The sequence below is a fragment of the Pomacea canaliculata genome, linkage group LG5 (assembly GCF_003073045.1).
Source record: "Pomacea canaliculata isolate SZHN2017 linkage group LG5, ASM307304v1, whole genome shotgun sequence".
Lineage (NCBI taxonomy): Eukaryota > Metazoa > Mollusca > Gastropoda > Architaenioglossa > Ampullariidae > Pomacea > Pomacea canaliculata.
In genome coordinates, this window is record NC_037594.1 from 8,053,240 (window position 1) to 8,080,254 (window position 27,015).

Genomic DNA, 27,015 nt, shown 5'->3' on the forward strand with positions numbered 1-27,015 from the left:
GTAAATGGTAGTTACCATAGCTACGGTTTTTTGTTCTTTATCAGTGTGGTAAACGACCAAATTCATCTATCGGGGCTTGGTTTACATCATGGATATGTATAGGTGGATTGATGTCTGTCTGCAAAGACCAACGCTTAGCATCTTACGAAGTTCTCCACTGTTAGTCTCGGCGAGCCTAAACAAAGAGTGTGACTCAACCGGAAGCTTTATAGTCTCATGCCTTGTTTTAGTAGCTCACTGGAAAAAAAATCGTCTGCCAGCAGTCCAGTAATACAAGTTTGTGGTTAATCTGAAATGTGAATAAACCGGAAGCTTTATAGTCTCATGCCTCGTTTTAGTAGTTCACTAGAAAAGGAAATCGTCTGCCAGCAGTCCAATAATACAAGTTTGTGGTTAATCTGAAATGTGAATAAACCGGAAGCTTTATAGTCTCATGTCTCGTTTTAGTAGTTCACTGGGAACCCAGTAATACAAGTCCGTGATTGGCATTCAAAACTGGAATCATGTATTAATTTTCTAACCAGATACGCGTTTTATTTATTTATGGTTGAATTTTGGTGTAAGTTTAAACCTTGGAATGCGACTGATCATGTTTACACATTTTTTACAGCTGCGACTACTCCTTACCGATTAAATTAAACGAATGATTTGTGAAGGATAATCTCAATATGAGAAATAAACCCTGTTGCTGTAAATGGCAAATGTTGTACACCGATACAATACCTCGAGGAAATATTGTTTTAAAATAAAATGAAGAGCTATACTGCGCTACAGTTTGGTGGCCGCACAAGCTCGCGGTGAAGAGACGGAATGCACCGACTAACACCGCCTCCTTGACAACCAAGGGTTCAGCCCGGGTCACAGTTTCATCTGTTCTTTGAATGTTTGCGGTTTGTGGACCACCAGTAGTATTTCCTCTCAGCCTTAATATTTTCTAACTGATTTTTATTTATTATCTGCTGCTCGTGGCTCTTTCCGCTTATCCAAATGACCCGACACTGATATGGAAGGTCAAGGCTGAATACAAAACCGTCAACTACACCGCCATTAGACACACAGGCCGAAGTGCACTGGCAAATAGGAATGCAAGTGGATTAGCTGCAGACATTTGTGGTTGTTCGTGTTCTGGAGACGAGGAATATATCTTTGATCGTCGATAACGAAAAAAGAGGGCAAGTAATTTGATGTACCTTTCGTGAAAGTTGTGTTTTGCCGCTTGGATGTGTTGTGGCAGAAGTCGTCTGCTTGCGAGTGGGTGGGGGGCATGCTCGTCATACACAGAGTTCAGCAGGCTGCTGGTAAATACGCAATGAACACTGTAAGAATGTCTTTCTTCGCATAAAATATACTAAGGTTAGGTATGTAGGTGAACAGCACGAATACGGAGTTTCTTAAAGTGGCGTGGGGCTGGAAAAGCTGATGAGAGAGCGTGAATGGCAGGTTTGATCAACGAAGTGTGTACTACTTCATATCATGGCTGACGTGACAGGCAGCGCAACACGTTGGAACAGCCACGAGATCGGCATGGAGCGAATTTGACAGCTTAAACTTAAATCATCGTGTTTAAAATATAAAGCTGGCTACTTAGAAGATAGTTAAGTTATTATCTGCCCTCTGACAATGGCAGTGTGAGCCGATACACAGTAACCTAGTTTTGTACACATCGGAGTCGGAATGTGTCACTGGTGTCAGAGGTCAAGGTGAAAGCCGTGTTTATGCTTTCCAACAGCACACGGCCTAGTAGTAACCATAGCAGTAGATTGACGAGGTTGTTCTATTGAATCTTATGCGTGATTATAAAGATAATTTTATCATCTTTAGAGATACAGCAGAAAAAAATTAGATGACAATTGGAGAATTGAAATACACTCGCCCGAACGGAAGGCACACACACTGGCACGTTCTCGTTTGTATTTTTTTTAATTAGCGGGGGAACACGTCTACAAATGGTATTTGAAGAAACAAAGCCAAGTTTGACTGTATAGTAAACACATATTTTATTGGATTTGAAAGTTGTATCTGTAATCATTCAAAGCTAATCAATTATCAACAATATCTGAAGATAAAAGGCTTTTTTTTTCCCCAAACTTTATCAGTTACTTTAAAACATGATCTAAACTTCTAGAACACCACAATAAATTAAAATGACAAGTATAGAACTGTATTTGGTCTTTTAGGCGGGAGGGGTTTTTCCCTTCATGTAGAAATTGTGTAAAAGATCACAAAATCACTTAAAGAAAATTAACAGATAGGGTCTGAAAACATAAATGATCTGTTGTCAGTGGCCTGGAAATGTAAAGGAGTTGGAGATCACATGATATATTTTAACATGAAAACTGGTATCTCATGATTCCAGTTTATCACGTTCTCCACATAATTATTAACACTGGTGTGTAGCCTTTTCCTTCAACTGATTAATAAAACTTGAAATATTTTCAATGAAGTGGATTTAAAAGACCCCACCAATTTGAAAACCCCCAGCATATTATGGATAATAAACACTGGTATGAGTGTTTATGTGCTTTTTTGTATAAATACGATTTTGCAGCAGCCAATATTTTATTTTGTTCTTTGTATAATGTATAATGATATGTGTGTGTGTGAGAGAGAGAGAGAAAAGGAGTGAGAGAGAACAAGAAGAAAAGGATAACATAGACATAACCACATGTGTGTGCTTCTAAAATGAAAAAAGATCTGCACCAAACTGTTAAGAATTGGATTTCAGTCTTTATGTGGAAGGGTGTAGTCCAACTTTCACTAATTGACATACTTTGAAAAATCATCTTCCTGTTTCTGCTGGTCAGCTGATGGCTAGGCAGAGATATTTCTTTATAGCTTTGGCTCCAGCAGGCATTAAGTCAGTAACCTACTTCACAGCTGAGTGCACAGCCCATAAAGCTACAGAGCTTTCCATACAGCAAAGCAACACAAAAGACTGCTTGGCAAAAGTCTTAACATAGTTTATGGTTGCTGAATGTTTAAATTTTAAACCTAATCTGCAGCAAAGTCTTTATCACAGTTTGTGGTTTTTATTTCATTTTTTTATTTTTGTGTTTGATCAAACTTAAAAATATAAAAGCATGCCTGCAAAGTCTCCTAACAGCAGGACCTGGCACTAATTGCCTGTTATTGTCATCTTGTGAGACAACAATGCTTAACTAATGAAAATGCATGCAACACAATGCTCCTAGCAGAACATAAAAAATTTGATATGCAAGGGAATGGGGAGAATAAAAAAGAAGTAGAAAGCAGAGGAGATATGTGTCACTGAGATGCATTGTCTGTGACATTGTCAAGATATGCAAGTGACAGTTGGAGATGGAGGAAGAGATAGGTAAGGTCACAGGGAAAATAAGAGATAAATATTACTGTGCTACTGCTATGCATAGGTATCTAGTTAGAGCCATGGCTGGTTGGCTGCTTTATTTTATTTTTTTTGGGGTTGTTCTAGTTGACTTTGCAGAGCAATGCTTTGAATTTTGATTGTTTGGCTGGAAGCACGATACAGTGTGACAATTTTGTCATCTGAGCTTTTGTATTCATTGACCTAGTGCCCAGCTTGCACTGTCTCTATTCCCAATCTTACATGAAGGCATGGAAAACTTGCACAGGTGATGAATCACCCGAGATGAATCCTAGAAGAAAAATGAACTCAGTTGAGATGAGAGTCGGCAAAATAGCGCAAAATGAGGAGCAAAATTATACTTGGTGCAAAACATGTAGCAATTCTAAGAGCCTTGCTTCAAAATGAGAAGAATGCCACACATCTCAGCAGTTTGATAATAGTGTATGTGTGTTGTAATATTTTTGCTATAATAAACATATTATACAGGATGTAGGAAAAGTCATTTGGAAAAAAATAAACCCAATAAAATCTGCATAGATTCAGTTAGATTATCTCAGCATTTCTAAAATAATTTCATACTGTTTCAGATGTTTGTATTGGCCACCTTTGCAGTTTTTTTGCATGCTGCTTAGCTGACTCACTACAGAATGGTTTTGGGGTTACCTGTATTTTGCCGTTTGGGACTCGTTGACATCTGCTAGAGATGCATTTTATTAATGCTTGATCACGCTTAGATATGTCATACAAAATGCATGTATACCATTGGCGTTTGATGTTTGTTATATTCTATGTTTATAGTTTATAAATGCAAGTGTGTGCCATATTGCGTGCGTATTCGTCATATAATATACTTTAAAATGAAAGTATTTGTCTTCATCTTTTAACCTTACCTAATTATGATGATAATAATTATATAGTAGTGAAAATTTTATAATTCTGAAGATGTAATTTTATATAAGGATATTTTACTGTTGACTGGGGTTCCAGGTAACCATCAAGTTCAAGGCTGTAAGAGTTCAAGCACTTTCACTTATGACACAGAATCATAATAAAAGGTGGTGCAAGCAACATGTAACATTTCTTCTGGGAGTCCAGAATGCACGGACAGCAACCTGTATCCCCTCTTCCGAGTTCAGCTACAGCCAGCCCTCCTGTGGGTAGAGGTAGGATTCTAGCATAGTGTACTAACATTTTACATTCCATGTTTGCTTCCGTTTAAGCCATTAAAGTTAATAAGATTGCTACTTGTCGCTGAACTCTATATTAGTACCAACATTTAGGGAGGTAAGGATCAAAGAAGTTTCTACACAAAAATGTATATTTTCTTGCCTGTGAAATGGATGTTCATGCCTTCCTGTTAGCATTCAAGTTATTGTATGAAGAAATAAAATTTGGTGGGTTGTTTGTTAGATTGTTTGCTGGAAATAATGAATGTAAACAAAGATTTAGACAATACACAAATCTAATATATATCTATCGTCACTACCAAAACTGTTTGCAACAGTCTGGCATCATGGTATATATATATATATTTTACTCATTTTCAGCTGCTGATAAAACTGTCACATTGTACTTTATTTTCAGTTCTGTTTCTGGAAAAAAAAAAGTAGAAGACAGAAACAAAGCCTTCCATTATTTGTTATTTAAATGACGCATTTAATCTCTAACTGTATCTCTCTCATTACCTCTCCTCTCTCATCTCTTTGTCATATTTTCTAGTTAATTGTAATAGGAAAAATTATTAACTTTGTGTATGTAGTAAATGTAGCAGTGTGGCAATTTCTGGATCGTTTTGAAAGGGCTCCATCCAGACAGCAAAAATAGAATTGTGAATACAGGAAAGAGAGGGAAAGCATCTTAATATGCATTTCAATGAAGTGTAATTTTATGATTGCGCTAAGATAATGTTTTTGTTTTAAAGACATTTATCAATGAACATTGCTAATAGCATCCGAAACACACTAGCAAATACTGTGTGTGTGAAGAACAGCCTGGGGTTGGTTTTTTTTCTTTGACAGGCTCTTTTGTGATGGTGGTAGTCAGGTTTAGTCTGTGGTGTTTAGTCTGCAGTGTGTTTCTTCAATAAGTCCATTTTGACCAGTGAATATGTTTGTTTTGCTTAGTCTTTTAAACTGTTTATATTATCAACATATATTCATTGAAACTTTGGTACAGTTTGACTTGTAAAAATATACAAAATGCTTTGTATTATCTTTGTAAAGGTAGGAGGTCAGTAAGTAGCAAGAAGTTAAAGTTTATTTGTGCAGAGGTATCACCTGACATTGGCTGAAGAGCAATAGACACAAGTGAAAATGTTTCAAATCTCTTCTTTTACAGGAACAGTACCTGACAGGGGGTTGTGTGTTATGGGAACAATTAGGCTGTCACGGTTTTGCTAAAGTGCGGAAGAGATAGTTTATACCCACCAATTTTTTTTAACATTCTTTACTTGAAAATTAGTTGCACCAAACAGCACTAAGTCTTGCAAAATGACATAGACGCACACATTACATATTGAAAGAAAGCAACGCTTGGGTGCATGCCTTCTGGAAATGTTTCAAGTAGCTGAAAGGAAAAAAAAAAGTTCGGTCCTTCAAGAAATGTTATTGTGAAATACATTCAACGCGTTGACGTTTCTAGTTTGTTCCTCTCTCATTTTTTGTTTGTATTTCGCTCGCTTTCCCTTATTTCTCAGGATTTTAGAAGAAAGCCGTCGGAACGATACCAAACAACTTTTACGCCCATTGCGTCCACCGAGGCAAAAAATGTTTACAATACCACGAACTGGATTTAAATTGATTCTAAAGCTGACATGTTTTGCGGATGAAATCGTCTCGACTGTCACCGCACGGGTGGCTTAACAACTCAGCCCCACAAGTGCACTTTCTTTCAACACACAACAAAACGATTGCCTGAGGCTTCCCAAATCTTGCTCATTTCGTTGTTGAGTGGCTCAGGACTTTACAGACTACAACACAAATACCCATTAATAACAACTCGCCTTAACACCTCCTAAAGGCGACAACCATCTAACGATAGACGCAATCTTTACATCCGGGGCACTCCCCGATCAATCTCAACTTAGTCCAATTTCTCACAAATTCTAAAGATTACTTTCCTGACACTCTCTCCTGTTCATCAACGAAGTTCCAGTTCTGTTATCTGTCTTATGACCGCACTAGCAATCGTTGAGTACGTTACTCACAGTTCATCGTCCCTCAGGGTTGTCGCTCTCCACATCTCCAACAACTAGAATCCAATAACTCAAATACACACGCGAAGGTCGTACACACTGGTCATGTTGGTCAGGCAGTTTCCGGGATCATAGCGGAAGTACTTCACGGTGACGTCACGGGGCTCCTAGCCCAAGTGCTGTTGGGTGCTGAACCCAAATCACGTCGATCATGGAATGGTCCTGGGAGGCGATTCTTCCTTATCCAGAATGGCTCCAATTCTTCAGCTCATACAGTTAAAACCTGTAACTCGAGGTTGCACAATACTACAATTCTAAACAATGTTCTCCAATACACACATCTTTCTCTCATGTGTTTACAACTTCGAAACTTACGTAAGTTCTATTACAATTTCACAAGAAATAGGAAAAAAAAAAAAAAGTCATAACTCGTCTAGGTGAGGTTAATCCAAAAACGGATCAGTACAGCGCCGCATCCAGCATCGATCGACGCTACCCTACTACTATACACAAATCTCAACTCGGGCGATTTACAACTCGTGACTCATGCACGTCTTCTTCTTGTGGTATCCCGGGCCTGAGTAAATTTCTTCCCTCGTTCGAGCCCAAACTTACTGGTGAACAGTGTTCACTTAACACTTTCTGTCACAGTTAACCATTTCCTATCTAATGTTTTCATCCATTCAGCCATACATTCAACATATAGTTTTAGTCCTTGAGTCGCAAAAGGGTTAAATATTCTGAAAAAGACGGGAGGCACGGACTGGTTCGTTACATTGACCCTTCTCACTTTTAACAGGACTAACCAGATTAAAATGACTCGCCACTTCTAACAAGTTATCAGTACAAACGCTTTATGAAGCAGCTGTCATTAATTGGTTTTAAACACAGTTAATTTTTATTTATGATTATTATGAATTTACCTCAGTTTTTGTGCCTGACGACACTGAAGGCCGCACTCAAAACGACAGTTTCGAGGTACTTGATATTCTAATCATAGATGTGTATAGGTGGATATGTGGATCTGTCTGCCAAGACCAACGCTTAGCCTCTTGCGAAGTTCTCCGCTGTTAGTCTCGGCGAGCCTAAATAAAGAACGTGACTAAACCGGAAGCTTTGTAGTATCATGCCGGTGACTAAAGACACCATTGAGCGAGAGAGGTGTGGGTGCGAGCATCTTGGCTCCTTGGGCAAGGTTGCGCGAGCTTTCCTTTATTCTTTCCGCGCATAATAATTATAAACATAGGATTTATATAGCGTATACTCACGCTCGTAAGGAGTGTGCGCTTAGCTCTTGAAACAAGAACGAGACCTGAACAGAAGACGGAAGGAAAAAGACCAGTCATGATTACTAATATAAAATAGCTAATAAAAGACAACGCATAGAGGAATCAGGTAACAAAAACTGAGGGTATCCTGATTCTGCAGAGGAAGACGAGTACGGAAGTAGCTAATGGACGAAGAAAAAAAGAGGTTGGGTATATATAGATGGACTAGTGTCTGGATTGTTGTTAGGAGTAATGTTCAGTAATACATAGTAGTAGTGTTCATAATAAAACGGTATTCATTATGGGCAAGTTTACCTGTGTTGGGAGAAAGAGGACGGGGAAGTGTTCCTGTTGCTCACTTCAGGAGGACTTAGCGATGCGAAGCGTGAGCGAGGGCAGAAGGGCGTTGTATAGTCGAGAAGTGACTCGAGATTTGTTCGTAAGACAGGACAATACTGGCCTGGCCATGCATGTTACGTGATTTGAATTCACTGTAGGGAGGGCTTGGTCTGAACAGCAAGCGCCTAGTCGTTTTCTCCCAGTTCTCATGCTGCACTGCTTAATTGTGTCATATTTGTGCAAAGGCTGTCTCAGTTCACAGCACAGAAGGGGAGCAAGAGAGATGTGTATATACTAATGCGTGCGTGTTTATGTGTGTACTTATTATATGTGTTGCTAGATACGCAGAGCTGAGTTTTAACATTTTGCTGTCGTCAAGAGGAGCATGGGTATTCTGGTTTTAAAGACAGGCCAAGGTCTCAGCCACAGTTGCATAAGCTTCTGAACCATAAAAGTGTTCTAAAGAAAAGTTTGGTAACGTTTTTAAAAATTGCTCTTAAGTCATTTATATGCGCTGCACGAGCACATTAAAAGCTTATTATAATTAATTTTTTCTTCTACATTTAAAACAGCTCGGAACTATTAGAAATTGGCTAAAACTATTTTAACAGCGATGACCGCAATTATCATAATCAACTTCAGAGAAAAACTCGAGGGAATTTCATGCAAACAAGAAAAAAAAAATCGTCAGCCGCTGCATGTATAAAGCTGCCCCTTCCCTGGCGACCAGAGGGCGATCCGGTGCGCAACAGTGAGCGCATTTCACCAAAACAGTGAGGGTTTGGCTGCTGTGGGTTCAGCTCGCGTCTTGGGCATGCTGTTCTTGATGGCTCGGCGTAAAACACAAATCCCCGCCCCGGGGACTAGTTCCGGTGTATTATAACTGTTTGTGAGCTGGTACCAGTCAAAGGATGAATAAATGATGTTTGTCAAATGGTACCACTCAAGGGATCAATGAATGATGTTCAACATCAACATGATGGTGTCTCGGGAGTGGCATCGTAGCGGTCACTAGTGAAGGTGTCGAGCTGACTTGGAGTTATGAAAGTATCTGTTAACACTCTAAGACGTTCTCAAAGTGAGCGCCATCCATGCAGCTTTACTAGAGTTAACAACCTATCCATTTCTTTGCTCCTGTTGATTATGCAAAGTTATCCTTCCGCTGAGTCGCCATTTTTTTTACTCTAGTGTGTGCTTAGGGTAGCGTAAATCCGGCTTAAACAATTGTCTCTTATTTAAAGCGATTTTATATTGAAGTATTTGTATACTATTATACTTGTTTAAATTAAGGAAAGAAAAAATTGCGGAGTTGCCTCGGGTTGCCTTCATTGTGCAGATTGGAACAGGGGAACGGGTTACGAAGACGAGCAACTTTGCGTGTCAGTGGAACGTGATAGTCTTTTATAATAACAAGACATATGTACATTAATTCGCATTTTGCACGCGACTATATCTGAGGAAAACTGCTTGAGCATGTCAGCATTGACGGTTGTCAAACCAGTTTGTAAGTGAACATGCGTTTTTGCATTTGAGGGTAGATCCGTATTGTTAAAAAAAAATAGCAGCTGCTCATGTATACTGTTACCAGAGGAATATAAAGAAAGCCCGGTAAACACCGTCAACCCCCTCAGGATACAATTATCGATGTTTTCTGAATATACATGCTGAGAAATATCAAGTCAGTTTAGTATTCCTTAGCCTAGAGCACAAACTTGTATTACTGGACTGTTGGCAGATGAACTTCGCAAGAGGCTAAGTGTTGGTCTCGGCAGACACCTATACACATCCATGCTGTTTATATATATATATGCGTTTGCCGGTTTGTAGCCGCCTTATTGAATCTGAAAGTGGCATGACAGATATGCTGTGAGTTCTCGTCATGCATTTGTAGAGCCGCCCTGCACCTGCAGTCGACGGGGCGAGACCGTGAGCTATGTCATCCTGCAGTTGTGCACTCGGCTTGTCACTTCGCTGGAAAGCATTCACCTTTTCACCTCACCCCTTTGTTCCGAAATATGTTGATGGATCAGGCGTGTTTTATGTGGGACATTCAGTGGTTTTGTATTGCTTTTAGTTTTTGGCGGTTTCTTTTTCTGCTCAGCAAGAAACGGTGGCAGCAACTTTTTTTTAGAAACAGGAAACAGAAACACGAGGTATTTGCACATTTTCTTCACTTGTTGATATGTCGGTAGTGTTGGTTCAAGCACCATGTTTACTGATGGGTTTCCCGCGAGCACAGCTCGTAGCAAAAAGTGCCAACAAACTCATGGTTTTTGTTTGTTTTGTTTTTTTTAAGGAATGGAGACAAGAAACGAGGGGTCACGCAACAAAGCCCAGAACCGAAAGTTCCTGCAATAACCGTTTGACTATATTATGGTCACAGTATTACATTGTCCACATAACTGTGAATTTAACTGTCGTTTCCGCTGTTCGAATGGAAGTGGGCTCGACTGCTTAAACATCAGACGTCGATTAGAGGTTGAGGGGAACTGTGCCGCCTGTTTTGCAATCCTGTACTCCCAAACCACCGACAAACGTGAGCCACAGCTTGATGCCAAGAGACAGATGCCGGAAGCTGTGAGCGCGGGGCGGAAGACAGTAACAGCCCCTGCTGATTCAAGAGACCATCATCCCGACCCCCATCCTTCGCACTCCACCTTTACTTTGGCTAGCTCCTACACGTGGTGGCCGATGCGCCTTTTGTTCGGATGCGTTTCTGTGTAAGATGATCTACCGTCACATCTGACATCGGCCGCTTGTCGTCGTCATGGTGCACTTGATCTCCCGTGCAACGTTCGTTGCAAATGCCTTTGCTGGAGACTTGGGGAGTGGGGGCTGGCGTTGATGTATATGTGCACAAACAGTGCACACGAGAGGAGAAAGAAGAGAGGAGATATACTGTACTATATATTGCAGCCATGTATTACATATGCTTACTACTCTGTAAAGACTATATCGATGTAGCATAAAGATGTAATCGAGTGGAGAGGTTGGTTTTGGTGTTAAGGTGTTGTGACAGCAACTCTTCCCAACACTCGAACAGAGGAAGGAACTAGTCAACAAATGTACGACCCTTTTAATTCACGGCTTACAAAATGGCCACGGCTGCGTCGCATCATCAGAGGCCGTCAAGTCAGAGCTGCCTCTTCTCAACTTCAATGTCGCATGTCTGTGCTTTCTTTTCGTCAATGAATTTTTCCCACTCCAGAGTTCCAGATTATTTATACTATCCCAGTTGAACGTTCCCGAAACCATCACCCCCTTTCCCACATTCTGTTTCGCGGCAGTGACCTTTCTGGCCTTGCTAGGTGTGCTCCCATCCAGCCTGTCACCTTCCCTCCTCCTGAAGTCACCCCACTGACCCGAGCGAAACAATTGTCCATAGTTCCGCGCCATACCTTAATTACTTCCATCGTATCACAATGCAGATCTCTGCCTAATGGTCACTGAGAATAAAATCACTAAGTACATTACCAGCCTACCGGCCACCAACCCCCTTCAACTATATATATAAAGACTAAAGAGGATGTAATGCGTTGAGTGAAGTCTCTTCGCCTATCAGCGTACACCGCTAGTAGATTTTTTTTTTTTTTTTTTTTGACTGTTTAGAAAGAAGAGGGACTCCACCGACTGTTCCTTGTAACGAAACAATTCTTCTGTGAAGGGCGAACATTGATGACTAAATGGAAAATAATCCACCATATAACCATATTTGTTATCAAATTACTACGAACAATAACACCACATTTAAAATTTTTTAAATATTTTTTAAAACATGGGTCTTTTATTTCAACATTTTCAAAAATCCAAAGTCTAGGATGCGAAGAACATTTAAATCTACAAAAAAAGAGAAATTTGTTTTTAATACGCACAGGTCCACGTAGTATGCTGCTTATCAGTTTGTTGCATGCTGTTCTTACTCGGTTTATTAATGACACGCAGAAACAGGTGGCAAACGCGCCTTATCTCCAGCTTCTTCCTTCTCATCCCCATCTTTTTATTCACTCCCTCCTCAGCCCTTTTATTTAAAAAATATATATATCTGCCTCTAAGAACTCTGTCGGCGCGGAGCTGCTTGTAAAAATACACAGATTGATTACATCTTGTTCCAAAGATTGCTACAGTTCTTGAGATGCGTGACGGCCCTGTCAGTCATCTGTGTGTGTGTGTGCGCGCGCCTTTAACGATATCTAGTACACAAAACTATCCTAATTACAGGCAATAATTATGAAACGAGGACAAATCGTTGCCCCATGGGAAGGGAAAAATGGGTAAATCCAAGCGTCTTTTCTCCGTAGTTATAAAGCAGTATCCAGACTCCGCCGGTATTGTTTTAGGTTACTTTACCACTCCAAAATCGTCTGCCGAGGAGTTGCTAGCGGAAGAACAAGCAGGCTTTCGAGCAAGCAGGAGCAGAGTTCATCAGCTCTTCAACAGTCGCATCCTGAAATAGGAACGTTTCCAGTCTCATGTCCTGGTCAACATCTTCCTGGAGAAAATCACACAGAACCACTCCACCTCCGTTTCAAGATGAACACCATGGAGACTTGGTATGGAGGAGAGCGGTCAGAGGAGCACGTTTTCTTGACGTGGTTGACACCTGAGAGACGAGAACATTTCACATCAGCTGTTGAGATGGAGTCCGACTCCGAGTGGATCTGATAGCATCCTCTGGGGCCTTTGCTGTTGCACAGTTCCAGCTCCCCACTCCTCCACCATTTCCACGGTCGCTGCTCGCATTAGATATGCCTACTTCTTCCAGGTCATTGTAGTCTGGCCTGCTTTTCTTCGTGCAGGTGACAGCTGCCCCACATTCGAGAAATGCGACAGATGTTTGTGTTTATTAGATGTGCAATCGAAAAGAGCAGCTGGATATGAGTTTCTTCTAGCGCGAGCGCGCGTGTATGCGTAACAGAAATTTCTTCTCGTTTCCCGCTTTCTTTCAGGGATGGATGGGAGGGTGGGGTGTAAAAAATAATAGTGCACTTATTTGTGGAGACAAGTGCTTTTTCCGTAAATTTCACTCTTCGAATGGCTTACAAAACAAAACGCGGAATAGGATATTTTGGGAAATATTTGTTTTACACTTTCTGAGGCAATGCTAATTTAAATAGAAAAAAGATACAAACAAGACAACTGAGCCGCGACCCTATCCTTCCTGTGGCAGATGGTTATGCAGCGACCATGTTAAGAAGTAAAATCGCCCCATCTATTTTTTTTCCCCGAGGATCAAGAAGTTTTCCCGAAACAAATCCATGTTTTTATGTCTGCAACCCTCGTTGCCTGTTTTACTTGCTGTATCAAGCTTAACGTGATCCCGTTTCTTTCGGCGCACTTTTGTTACAAGTGTGTAATGTGCAAATGGATCTTTCATGTTGCGGTAGCATGGCTTATATTTATCGCACTGCGCCGTGTCTATGTCTTGCTACCGACCCTCCCTTTTGTTGATGGAGCATTTATGCAATATGTGTGTGCGAGCGCCTTTTTCGTTAGCATTTTTAAAACGTTCAGTGTATATTTTCTGTTCTACCTAATGTCCTGTTACATTGTCTATGTCTGTTTGAAGACTTGTGACAAGAATACACGTATGATATTATAGTGTATTTGTCACCTCCTCATATATTTATGCGTACAGAGAGAGGAAGGGGGAAAGAGAAATTTGAGACAATTTGCATGAATATGAAGAAGAGTCGTCAGATGATGTTTGTGGCCTATCAATTTGGTTACAGTTTACAGTGTGACAGGTGTGCGCACGAGTCGGTCTGAAGGTGAGACACATCCGCAAGCGCTGGTGCGTATTAAAATGACTTTATTGTGTGGCCTGCTCACATACAGAGATGTACTGAAAGGGTCATTACGCCCCATTGATAGTCTATTCAACGAAGTCTATTGACGTGTGCACCCTGACGTTTATATAGCTGGGAACTTAACATACAGACGAAGTTACAGGAAGTCTCCGCCCTATGGTGTGATTTTCGTTTCTTTGAAAGAGTCCTGGAGAGCTAGCTGGAATGACTAACTTGGCCGTCAACTTGAAGGGTTTTTGAATAGTATAGCTGAGTGCTGTCTAGTTAGCTTCTACGGAAGTGCTATGTATCTTGTTCCTGACGTCATGGCAACTTAGGTCGTCAAAGAATTGGGTAAACCTTCATTCTGAGTGTGTGCACGGTTATCCTTTTAGGCGTGCCGTAACCTGCGCCGTGAAGTATTATAAAGTTATGATTAAAGACATCATGGGAGGCCGTTGCAGTTGAGGCGGCGTTAGCTACAGAAATATTGCTTTTTCCTCGGCACTGTGCTCTTTGGTCTCGAGGCGCAGTATGTAGCTGTTCTCAACACCCTCGGCTTCAGATGTCTGGTAATGGTCTAGCCTTTGCGTGGCTGTGAGTTTATCGGGTTCTTCCCACCTTCCACTTTGCCACCATCGAGCAAACTCAGTTACCTCTAGCGAACGTCACAACGACTGACTGCGCGTGTCCCGACAAGAAATCATCTGCTGGTGTGCCCGGTGAGAACGTACTTCATCTTAGAGGCAATTTCGCACTAGGACGAGAGGAATAGGGGTGGAAACCAGAGTGTCCCGACGTCCAGGCCTTCGAACAAGTGTTATAGGCATAGAGCATTCTGAGGCAAGATCTGAGCCCAGGGCAGTTCAGTTATCGCTGAAGTGGTGATAGGTGAGTATTTTAACCACTACACTTCCAGACGGCCCAGTCGATTCAAAGCTAACTCCTCAAGTAAAGGTAAAGGTAAAGGTCGTACCCTGACCTTTTCAGATGAGGAAGGGAGGTGTTAGAGAACCTCACTTTTCTTAGGCCGAGCTTTAAGTAAAATCCATCTTCTCTCCCTCGCTGCCTTACAATCCCCAACGCTCTGAGGAGACAGCAGGTATTCATTTCCTCGCCGGCTTGGGGGTGAGGGTTGGGTTGGGGTCGGGGTAATTTCTGCGCTACCCGGGTAACGAACCGGCGCGCCTCTCTATTCAGACGCCAGCGCTTTACCCACTCAGCTGTCTGTTTTCTCCAACTTCTGTGTACCGAATCGTTAATGAGCGGGATTCGTTCATATTGGCCTCCCAGGACTGGACGGTCTTTTGCAAGAGCGAGGCTCGGATTGCGTGCCTGGGGCAAACTACGGGACAATCGTTGCCTGCACAACTGATTGCAGAGATACCTGTTTGATCGTGTATCCCTTTTAAGATCTTAACGTTGCTTTGGCAACACGGCGTCGGGCGATCACGAGCACCACTGCCACCGGCTTTCCTGTTAACAAAGTCCCCCCTTGACGTCATCATGTTGATTGGCTGTAGCAGTATTATTGCCACGTACATTAGCGTTAAGGCAACATTGGCCAGGAACAGCTGCTCGGAACGTTTACCAGACACACATGTATGTCGGATTCGGTTATTACCAGTTTGGTTCGTTATTAATTCTACTTAACAGCCGCCTGCTGCTCGCCAACCAATGAAATTGTAGGACATTATTTTCACATGGCTTTAAATACACCGCATTTTCTTTGTCCAAATATGCTATCAAATGCATTATTGTAATTTGGTTTTACGCGGAAATAATAAAATGACGACTTTTTAAAAAATAAATATTTACTGCCTGGACTAAGCTACGCGCATGTCACCTTATAGCAATGATCGGATGTCCTGGGTTCAAATGCCGTCTCGGCCACGCTGTAATTTCTATGAATGTTACATGTGGGGCGGGTCGTTTGTCTTACCTTCCTTGCTGGCTCAGTGTATAACATCATCATTATAACATCTGCGCAGAGAGTGCGAGCATCTTGGTCGTCAGTCTGCGCGTTTTAAGTTCCCATTATTGCAATTATTACCCCCTTCTTACCCTCCAACCCGTGGACGAAAGTTTATTTTTTGCGGGCCGGTTTAAAAATTCTAAGCTATGGAATGGGCCTGTAAAATACCAAAGTCCCAGTGACAAGTGACTACACAGCACACTTAGGGATAATGGAGTGGAAAAAAATGAGTACATGATGGTGCTCACTTACCGAATTTACTTTGTAAAGTGAAACTGGCTGAATTCGCTCACGATAAAACTTTAAAACCAGCCTTTCCTCTGAAGGCAGCCGCCCTTGATGCTCTCTGACATCAGACATGTCAGCCGTGTTATATGTTATCTTTGTACCTTGTCTGTGTTACAATGTTACGGACTGCCGCTTACGACGCTGTTGTACTTTATAAACTAAATTTCAATCAGATTAATAAAGAAATGAAAATAAATGCACTTCACATTTTTGCAGACGGGCGGGTCTAAAGACGTCCACGGGCCATAGTTAGCCCACCCTGATGTATGGACCTTCCGCAGACGCTCTGCTAAAGGAATTTGTACGTAAAGCTAATTCCTTTATCTTTTATGATACAATACTTTATGCAAGTCATAAAACGTACTCAAATGCGCGCATATTATTGTACCATAGCTGCAGTCACGGGAATAGAGAAATGCTAGAGTGACAATGGCCATGTTTTCGAGTATACAGACATCCTGCGCCAAATTCAGCCAGGTTCAGTGTTTCCTCCTTCTCCAAGATAAGTTGCCTTTCTGGGTTTACATGTCTGTTGCATCCAGCACTTGGCCATAGCTGGAGCCTTTCATCCGCCGTTGGAGCCGCTGGGAGTTTTCTCTTTTTTTTTACTCTGCCGTTGAGGTTTGGATACTTTCTTGCCTTCTCTTGTAGAAAGAGATGCCTGTCACAGCAGACGAGTCTCGGAGTTTTCTTGAGTTGTTTTTTTCCCGGATGCTATTTGCCCATAGTTGGAGGTTTGGTCCATGGGCACAAGGGGGTTCCAGACTTAATGTCTAGGTGAGAAACCGTCTTTGAACCGCGGTTTGTGGTTTGGCCGGGCCCTCCACGCTGCCCACAAGCAGGCTGTAGTTAACGTAAGTAAATTAAGTACTTTTGTAGAATGATAAGTTCTGTGAGGATTCTTTACGTCAAGTCGAATTTGTGTAATAATGGATAATAGCATGCTCGATGAATGCAAGAGCTGCAGTTAGCTTTGTACAATAGGCGCACGACGTCGGTAACTTCTTTGATTGTTGAAGTTTTCTCATGTGTTGTTTAGAGACGGAGTCTCTGTTAAGTAGGCGTATACTCCCAGTGGCGGAGAAACGTCTTGAGCTTCGTGTCTACGCGCCCATAACATTTCGAGTTGACCATCTTTGAGTTGGAGCAAAGACCCTAGAACGAGATGCGCCTTCACGTGAAGTAAGAGGTAAACAGCGATGGCCACGATGCGCAGAGCGATCCAAGTGGCTAAAATGTTGCCTGGATCCTGGGGGGATAATTGCCTATAACGAGAGGAGATTTTGTTTGTGTCGTCGTCTGGTAAACCGCTGTCCAATAAGTTGTGCACCATCATGATATGTTTCAGTGTGTACTTTTGTCTTTGAGTTGTTTATTGTGTATTTTACATTTTTCTGCATGAACACTGGCAAACAATGGGCGTTGCCTGCACAGATTCACAATATTCACAATATAAATACCTGCTTTGGTAGATAAGAATATGCTGGTATCTTTTGGTCTCTGTCAGTATGTGTTTGAATGTGTGCTTTCAGTGCTTTGTATTCAGAAAATGTTTGTAAAGCGCATTGAGTCCACTGTACTGTAGAGGAATGCGATATATAAATCTAAATAATAATAATAAATATTATTATCATCACTATCTTCGTCTCTCACGTGACACTTATTAGAAAACCTTGCTAGATACTCGGCCTGTAGTTTTCTAGGTAACTGAGCAGCAAGAATAACCAAGTAAACAATAACGAAGATGTGGAAATGTCTATAACTTTTTATGATAGCAAATAGAGAAAATAACGTGGAGTCTAGGTCGATTTTATTACAGCGGGACATAGAGTATTGAGCTTGATTAATGCTTTGTTTCTTTCTTATGTACGTACTCTCATGTCCATAAAACTCGAGACCTCAACAAATAAGGTCGTGTTTCCTGGAAGACCACAAATAACTGATTGAGAGACCAGAAGAGGACAAGACACAAGTCTAACGGTTGTTTCGTGCTTCACTATTCATGTGTTATTCTTCTCCACAGGAGGCTAAGTCGATGGGAGACGTTCATTGGGAAATGCACACTTTTTATTTTACCACGTAGCTGTAACATGGTGCATTTCATAGTTTTATCGCGTCACGTTGCTGTAATACTGTTCACTGTGTGACACAGTGTAACATTGTTCACAGTTGTGGTTATATCGCGCCAGGTAAACACTAAACATTTCCTATTGCACCGTGGCGCTCAATGTAACACTTCACATTTTTGTCGCGTAGCTGTAACACAGTTCACGTTGCTAATAGTACTGTGCCAAGTTGGTGAAAATGAATCTCCTTTGTTTGGATCGGTGTCATATGGCAACATTCCATCAGAATTTTGTTTTCTTGGTGCCGTGCGCACCGCAAAAGGGAATCGATCGTACCTTAGCTTATAGTAGGGGAGGACAAAGTAAGGTCCACTGACGTCTTTAGACTGGCCCGTCGACCAGTGCGAATTTCTTTTTTTCATTTTATTATTTTTAACCTAAGTTAATTCGATTGATATGTAATTCATCAAATACGACTTAGCATTAGAAACCGGCATTGCGTAACATTCCAACACAAACTACAAAAGTAACAAATAACTTAGCTGGCATGTCTGATGGAGTCGTGAGGGAGCATTGGAGGTGGCTGCCTTCAAAAGAAAGGCTGTCAGCAAAGTGTCGTGCAGCATGACTAATCGTTTTGTTTCAGCACCATCTGACCACTGTTTACCGGTGTTGTGATAGTGTAGTGACACGAATGTGCCATGGATAGAGGTCGGACGCGGACTTTTCATGTTTAGGTTCCTCTACAGACAGTCATATCCTAGTTGTAAGCTCAGTTTCTGCTTGTGGGTCGCAGTTTTCGTGCATTGCGATAGTACTGTAGCAGTTCAACGTAATGGGTGATAGGAGCAAGAGAAAGGTGGAGGGAGAGTGTTGAAAATAGGACATCACAGTATTTTTTTTTTCCTGATGTTTGAGAGAAAGCTGTGTGCTTAGTTTGCTAGAAAAACATATCAGTTTTAAAGAGCGTAGTCTGAAGTGCCATTTGAGTACAAAACTTCCAGGTTATTGCCATGAACTCTCCGAAGAAGCAAGGGCAAAAAAGTCACTCCAGTTGGTGGAACAACTGAAGGAGCAACAAAAACATTTTTACCAAACAGAGCAAAACTCAGCAGGGGGGGAACGTAAGCGAGATTTATTGTGGCGTATAATATTACAAACGAGACCAGAGTGTTTGTGGACACCTAATTCCTTTAGAATTGCATGTTTGATGTGGTCGAGATCGTGTGTCCAGACAACAAAAAGGAGTTCGAGGATATCAGCTTATCCAGAACAACGATGCGCCGAATAGAGCACATGGAACACGATTTGTGTATGAAACATATACGGACTACGAAGTCGCTTTTCCTCCTTGCATTTAACAAGAAGAGATGTCCAAACATGCATTAGATATGACAAAAATCGAGAATTTTATTAGGAAAAAAGGCACAGTGACAGTGCAACACAGTATTAAAGGATTCTTTCAATTCCAAAAATGTTGTCCAGTTGTTGAAATCGCTGAGGACAAGTTTCCGAACTTAAAAGAATTAGCCAAAAAAATGATGATGATGTGTTTGTGTGTGAATGCATGACACATAATTTAGAACAGGCCTGGGAAACATTTTTTTTTTCTTCTTCTTCTTCTTCGAAGGCCATTTGTATATTTATAAGGTTATTTGCGGATCATACAAAATTATCAACTGAAAAATTAGTCTGCTATGTTTGGTCAAGTTGTAGTGTCGCTGCCTTTTTAGGTCAGACTCGCTGGACGTTCCCCATCCCTTGTTTAGAATGATTTGCCTACAAAAAGAAAACTTTACCCACCCCTGGCTTACAGTATTTCTTCACTATAAGCGCCTTCTACAAACTATACGATTTCAGCTTCAATGACGCAGATAAAGAGCGATTTGAATGAAAGAAAAGTTCTAAATCTAAGTCGCTTTTACGGTTGCCTTTTCTTGCCGAAGTGATAATTTTAGATGGTGGGTATCAGAAACAAAACAAAAAGGTGAAAGCAAAGCATGACATAGTTTGCTTAGTGCTTGAGAAAGTCCAGCATGGTCTTTCTCTCTCTCTGGCTCTTCCACCTTAAACCGTGCTCTGGCCAAGAGAAGATTTATCGGCTGCTGCTATCCACACCTTTCTTTCCGAGTGAGAGGAACAGGAGGGGATGTCCCTCCGCCAGCAGTTCTTTCAGAATCAATACCTGATGCTGAAACACGCATTTTTACACTTCATTTCTCCTAGCCTGGCCAAGAAGTTTGAGCTTACACGGTTGTTTTCTGCTTGTTGTGGTGATGCATTTTTGCTTTCACTCTTATACCTACTATGCAATGTTGAGATTAAGCTGATTGAACACAGGTCATTTATCTGAAATCCTGATACGAAATGTCGACCGTGTTATCACGAAGTTCTCTCTTCGTATCGCTTTCAACCACAATTTTTATCTTTCGAGATTTTAGAGATTTACTATCGGGAAAGCAGGTAATAATAACTTTTCTCCTGTCTGTCAGTCTGTCTGTCGTATGTGATTTTGTTGTTGTTGTTGTTGTTGTTTTTTTTTTTTGTTTCCTATTATCGCATATTACCTTGAGTACAGTTTATTTCGTGATTGTGTAAATGGTATAGTGAAATATGACAGAATTTTCGAACAGAATTTTTAAAAGAATACTAAAACAAGTGTTCTTGGCGAGAAGGGGAGATGGGAACAATGACATAACGAGCTGTGCTGTTGTAATTAATGACCATACTTCTCTTCTTCCACCTCCTCTTCTCCCGCCATTTCTTCTTTTGTCTCTAGGAGGAAGAGACAGTGGAGACAGATAAACGGTGATTGATGTTCATGAATTCCGGCTTTAACAACCACGTCTATAAGTTGTGCACAGGAAGAGAATATTGTGTTTCTGATAAAATAAGCTTTACAAGCCTTCATCAAACGAAAATCATATTTATCAAAAGATCATTTTATGCATTAAGCCAGTTCTGTGGAAGACAAAACAAGACAGGGAAGTGGTTACAAGACTGACATACAAAATCAGTCTGTCTCTTTACGTAATAGTAAATTACTTTCATACGTGGTAACTAAACAAATGATTTACATAAAAAAATTAGAGTTTTATTCTATATAGAATATAGTCCAAACAGTTTTTTTTAAAACCCACTTCACAAACAAATGATACGTGCTATAATTCTTTTGGTTAGAAAAGTTTCTTTTGTATACAATGTAGTCCCCTTTTAAAAACACACACACACCACTGTAGGTTAAAGATTAAAAAATTTTAAAAGATAGATTTGTTTGGATGAAAAGTTTAAGAAATATTATGTCTGCAAAGGCGTTAAATGCATGAAAGACACTGCATCATTCGTCCATAAAGCACACCCTAGTGAACGAACGAGTAGTAATCATCTAAACAGATGCCAACATGTAGGGATTGTGCAGGAAACGTCTAGTAGTGGCATGCGGCTGTTTCAATTTTCTGGAAGAATCAATGGAAAAGAGTTTAAAGTCTGCACAAACTCGTTTTTCCGACAGCCTCTAGTGGATGCGCAGTGCGTGTGGTGTGCATTTCGACATCAGAACGAGGTGCATGTCTAGAACGAAAGTGCATGTCAAGGAGGAAAAGGAGAAAAAAAGAGAGTAATGAACTGGGCTTACCTGTTCGTTCATTGTCCTACAGCCCTGATTCTGCGATGGAGGTTGTAAGCGATGGTGAAGCAGTAATGTGGTAATGTAGTGTAGTCACTCGCCTTGGAGAGCTTCCGCCGTCCACACAGCAAGTGAGTGCATGAATTTGTTAGGAAAAGGGAAACCTGGGGGGAAGAGGAGGGCTTTAGGCACGGTGAACCAGTTACAGTTTACTGCTCTGGCCGCCACTAGGCTATGCGATTTTCTCCCTCTTTCTTATAATGTGTAAGATATTTTAACTGGAGAATTATCCACATGCAGGAAAGAGCCTTACATCGGCCTCTGAAGTAGCTGCGTCTGAAGTTCTCGCAATCAGGCAGAATCTGCTGCTGCTGTGGCTTCTGCTGTAGCTTGCATGAAAACAGAATAGTACTGAGAAGATAAAGAAACGCGTTTACAGATGTTTCGCGATTTCTTTATGTTGACATCATCGTCGTCATCTTTGTCATACTCGTTACCATTGTCGTCGTCGTTTTTTTTATAACGATATTATCGGTTGGACTAAACATTTTTATAGTCGGGTGTAAAGAAAATTGAGAGCACTGAATCTTGCGGGTTAAAATGAGCTCTCTCTCTCTCTCACACACATACAGACACGTTTTGCACATACGAGAAGCGACAGACAGAAGAACACCAGATAATGAACATCAGCACCAAATTACGTACATACGAACGGAAGCAAGTAGATTGTATCGCATTCAATCGTTTAATTGTCGCGTGCAGAAGCCGTACTATACGCCTGGAGGTCTTCGTCGGTAAATGGAACTAACGACTGTCGCGAGAGATCCTGGAGTCTGGTGGCAGTCACGTGACTGAGCCGTGGATGCTGTCAATGCGTCACCGAAGCCACCAAGTGCTTACGTTACTGGCAACGGTCCACGGCGTGGGGCGCACCCCGATGTGTTGTGCCAACAATTGCTACGAAGCCGATGGCTGGGGCTGCAGGCGGCAGTCACGTTAATAGAGTTTTGTACGGCTGCCGATGAGGAGAGACAAGGTTCGCGATGTTCATGCTGCCTTCTAGTGGTAGCGCGGGGCAGGGGGAGCTAAGCAGGTTTTGTAAAAGATAGACGTTATGTTGCTTCAGAGTTTATCTCCGTGGAAGTTTTGCTTACCTCGGCGTAGCTAATAGAGGTCGGGGTGGGAATTTGGGAAAGATGGGTGGGTGGTACAGCAGTCCATAAGCTCTAAGCGCAAATCGTTTTGTATGATCTGTCATATCACTTGTGTAGGTGGTACCTGTCAGTCACGCCTGTCCAGGTAAATTGTCGTTGGAGTTTCTGGATTAAGCGGTTATTTTTAACTTCGCTAACAGGTGCTGCTCTCGTACGTTTCACTTACATTTGATTCGCGCGCTGCAATCGAAAATTATTAGCTTTCATATTTATCTTTGGACTTCTGTTTTAGCGCATCCATAACGTAGCCGAGGGAAATATTAAAAAATATCTTGCTTGCTTTTACACACACACACCTGCGTCTGTAATTTTCACATCTGAGCATTCACGAGGTGTTCTAAACAAGTACGAGACATTATTTTTGGCCTGTTTCAATCTGCGGACTCCTAGGTTGAAGAGGTCTTGCAGAGTTAACAGCGGTTAAAAATAGCAAACACCCTTTGAGTGTTGTCTAGAAATAATTCGATGCTTTTTAAGTGCTGCAGACTGTTGACACTGCGATCATATTTGATTTTTTCCCGTACGCACTTAATTGTAACAGCAGCAGAACTTGATTGAATTCATGACACCCTGCTGTTTTCGTCTCTATATATATATACACAAGAAAATCTTGTAGCTTGCAAAATCGCGGTATTTTGGGCCAGACTGGACACATTTTGCATGCCAGGGTTGCATGTGTTTGGGTATATGAACTCTTTCTAGCGTTATTTGCATTAGTCGACTTTTGCCGTGAAGTTGGATAACCCGCTCTCTCCGTAAACGCAGCTCCTGGTTTTTTTCCGTTGCTTTCGCAAAAGATGTGACCACTTTGATTTTAAGTTTAAAGTGTATGTGGTGCTAAGAGTTTATTTATTTTATTGGCTGTAAGTCCAGGGGGGGGGGAGTTTTCAGTGCTTTTTTATTGCCTTCCTGCGCGTTGTTGTGGGTGCTTCGAATTTGTTGGTGTATTTTTGTTTCAATTTTTTTTAAAGGGTAGCCGTTTTAATATTTTTAATAAACGATCTTTCGGTCATGCTGTGAGCAAAATTTGAATTCAGTGAGATTCTTCGGCTCCTCTTTAAAGGTGATAAAAAACAAGGTTTCCTTTTTTACTAAATTCCACACCCGTGGCATATGCTGAAGACCGTAATTAGTGACAAAGGTGATGAAAAAACTGGTGAAGTTTTGCACCGAGCGACGTGTTACGGTTATGAGTTAACGCGCCGTGTCATGCATGTCATCTTAGGCACGATCTACACTCGCCACCTAGGTGAGCACTTGCAATTAATCTTGTCCTCCGTTGATTTCTTGAAGCCAACGCCTCTTTGTAGATGTGGATCTCGGTAACAAACCTTACATTCAGGCCTTATACAGTCATCAAGATTTCATTGATGCTGTAGAGTGTAGACTAACGCAGAACAGATAGGTTCTCCTCCTGACGACTAGCCTCACATTGGTGATATAGTCTCAGTATTTTGCAGAGTCTATCCAGTATATATAAATTAGCGGTTGTAGAGCGTGGACAAGTTGAGTATTTTATCAATTGAACGTAATAGGTTAAGGGTGTTGGATGTATGCGCCATATAAGAGGGACTGGAGCCGGTCATATCCTATGCTTGGCCTGCAAGATGGGGAAGGTACGAATACTGATATTCGTGTTGTCAGCCACCTTTACAACCGGGCTGATTACCCTTCTACCACGACTGGTCCCACCGGGTACCATGTATCGATACACTTTCATTGTGTACAACTTCACCTTTGCTTTAACCTCTCGTGACCGTGCGCGCGACTCTCACAGGCATTCCTTGACAAAACAAACACGCCTGTACCAAACTTCGATTTCTGCATCCTCCCTGCCCACTTCAATTAGATTATTCTATTTTGCATCTTCGCATGAAAGTTTCTGAACAGGCATCGAACAGCAGTCTTTCGACTGAGGGCGTTTTTTAGTAACATGTACAATCGCAAAGTAATTTTTAAATTTTTATTTCGTTGTTAGTAATTGAACACAAAATGCAATTTGTACCGTAACAATGGCTGTGAATGGAAGTGGAGCTGTTTTTGTCGACTAGCTAGATTAGTCATTCTATGACTGTAAATTATTCTAGCATCAATAACAGGTTATCTCGGGAATACTTAAGTAAAGCGGATAAACTATTAACTCAGGACAAAGCAGGACGATAATTGTTGTAACCTATTTAGTCCCTCACTTCTGTGAAACGCTTTTTATTCGCTTTACTGTCTTTTTCTCCTCTCTTCCTTGCTGTCTTGTTTATTTTTCTCATCTCGAATCATTTCTCTCTTTCTTCTCTCGTCTTCTGTATGAAAAAAAGACTATTAACAATTTCGTTTACTTTTGAAGTCATTTCCCAAAACAGCAAGGGTTCATAATCGGACCGGAGCGCCATACCAGCGACGTGCCGTAAAGCTTCATTGTATTTACAAATGGCAGTGTATTAGCAAACAAGTTTGGACGTGGCTCATCATATTTACCAAAGTTTCACTATTCCGAACGATCACTCCAGGACCATTGGTTTCCTATGACCTTCACGTGCAGCTTTGTCAGACGTGTTCAAACGTTCGACGTTTTACCGGTTAAGGACCTTTAATCAATGACTTGCTATGGTCTCTGTCTAGATTTGCATTTCCTTACCATTTTCGTAGTATGTTCGCTAAACTGACTTAAAAAAAAAACAGGTTTTTCATTACGCAGCCATACCTTTACATACGCTTATTTTACTTACTCCTTTTTGACTATATAAGATTTTAAAATATTGAGAAATTTTTTTTAATTAAAACCATTGTGCCCTGAATTGAATTGTCTATTTTTTTTTGTTTTGTTTTTTTTTTTTTGTATGAGATGTTATTTTTTATCGACATACAGTTTGTTCTATCTTACAGGGTTCCCAGGTCCTTACAAGGTCCTTACAAGTCCTTACATATTGAATTTTCGCCGTAAGGCCTTATAAGTCCTTATATTTGCCATGCGGTCCTTACAAATTCTCACACAGGTCTTTACATTTTCTCTGTGACCCTTACAAGTCCTTATATCGATAAAATATTACCACAAATTTATTTTCGGAGTCGACTTTGGCTTAAAATACCGACGATTTTTCGCCGCATGTTTGGTCTACACATCTGTACAACACTAGTTGCCCTTCCGTATTCGCAAAAAACACCCTTTTTTCAAAAGGTCTTTAGAAACTTACTCTTTCTTGAACCTTGATCTTCTAGTACTACTGTGCATAGCTCTATTTCTCTCTCTCTTCCCGTTAGAGTGTGTGTGCGAGAGAGAGACATGAACTGACTTTTGTATTACACCAAAGAATGGCTTTAAGGTTTTGCAATTATTATTACTTAGATTTCTAGAAAACTTGGAACATTAACGGTGTATGTTATCAGCGCGCTAAGGACACTTTTTAAGTTATCTAATCTAAATATGGCAGACAGGCATCAAAATTAACTCTTTGATTATTTATTACTAGAAATACATGTATTTGAGAACATAGAGAAGACCACAGATTCATAAATAATACATCTTTCCGACCATACAAGAGAAAAACTTAAGCATTGATGACTGTCACTTAGGTCCTTACGAATGCATGAAAGGTCCTTATAAGGTCCTTATAAGGTCCTTACTTGGCACCATCCCTGTCCCTGGGAACCCTTTCTTATGCAGGAATGCATGATAGTATCTTAGTACCTGTACGCTAAACCTCGATACACTGTGTACCATGGTACAACATCCTGTCTATGCGAGGGTGTGGGTGGTGGACCAGGAACGTTATCTCCCACGTGAGTGGAGGTACGGCTGTGTACGTAGTGGGTAGATAAAAGGTAAATGAAGAAAGATCCGTCCTCATGCAAAGTTATATTTACGACTCTTGTTTGTAAAGATTTTTTTTTTACCTTACCTTCCCATATTACGGTACGTTG

At 41.1% G+C, this 27,015-nt stretch overlaps 1 protein-coding gene across 3 annotated transcripts in view; it reads left to right on the top strand.

Annotated features, from left to right (window-relative positions):
* The first annotated feature begins 1,007 nt into the window (after nt 1–1,007).
* The window catches only part of LOC112563825 (ecdysone receptor-like), a 66,299-nt gene continuing 40,291 nt past the window's right edge, over nt 1,008–27,015 (top strand). Inside the window, exons 1-2 of one of the 3 annotated variants that reach the window (XM_025238188.1) lie at nt 1,008–1,172; nt 4,334–4,509. In XM_025238188.1, the coding sequence (XP_025093973.1) occupies nt 4,443–4,509 (67 nt within the window). In that variant the 5' untranslated portion in view covers nt 1,008–1,172; nt 4,334–4,442. Of the gene's footprint in view, nt 1,173–4,333; nt 4,510–16,411; nt 16,497–27,015 lie in introns of those variants that run through there. The other 2 variants (XM_025238185.1, XM_025238190.1) reach the window with 2 other exon arrangements.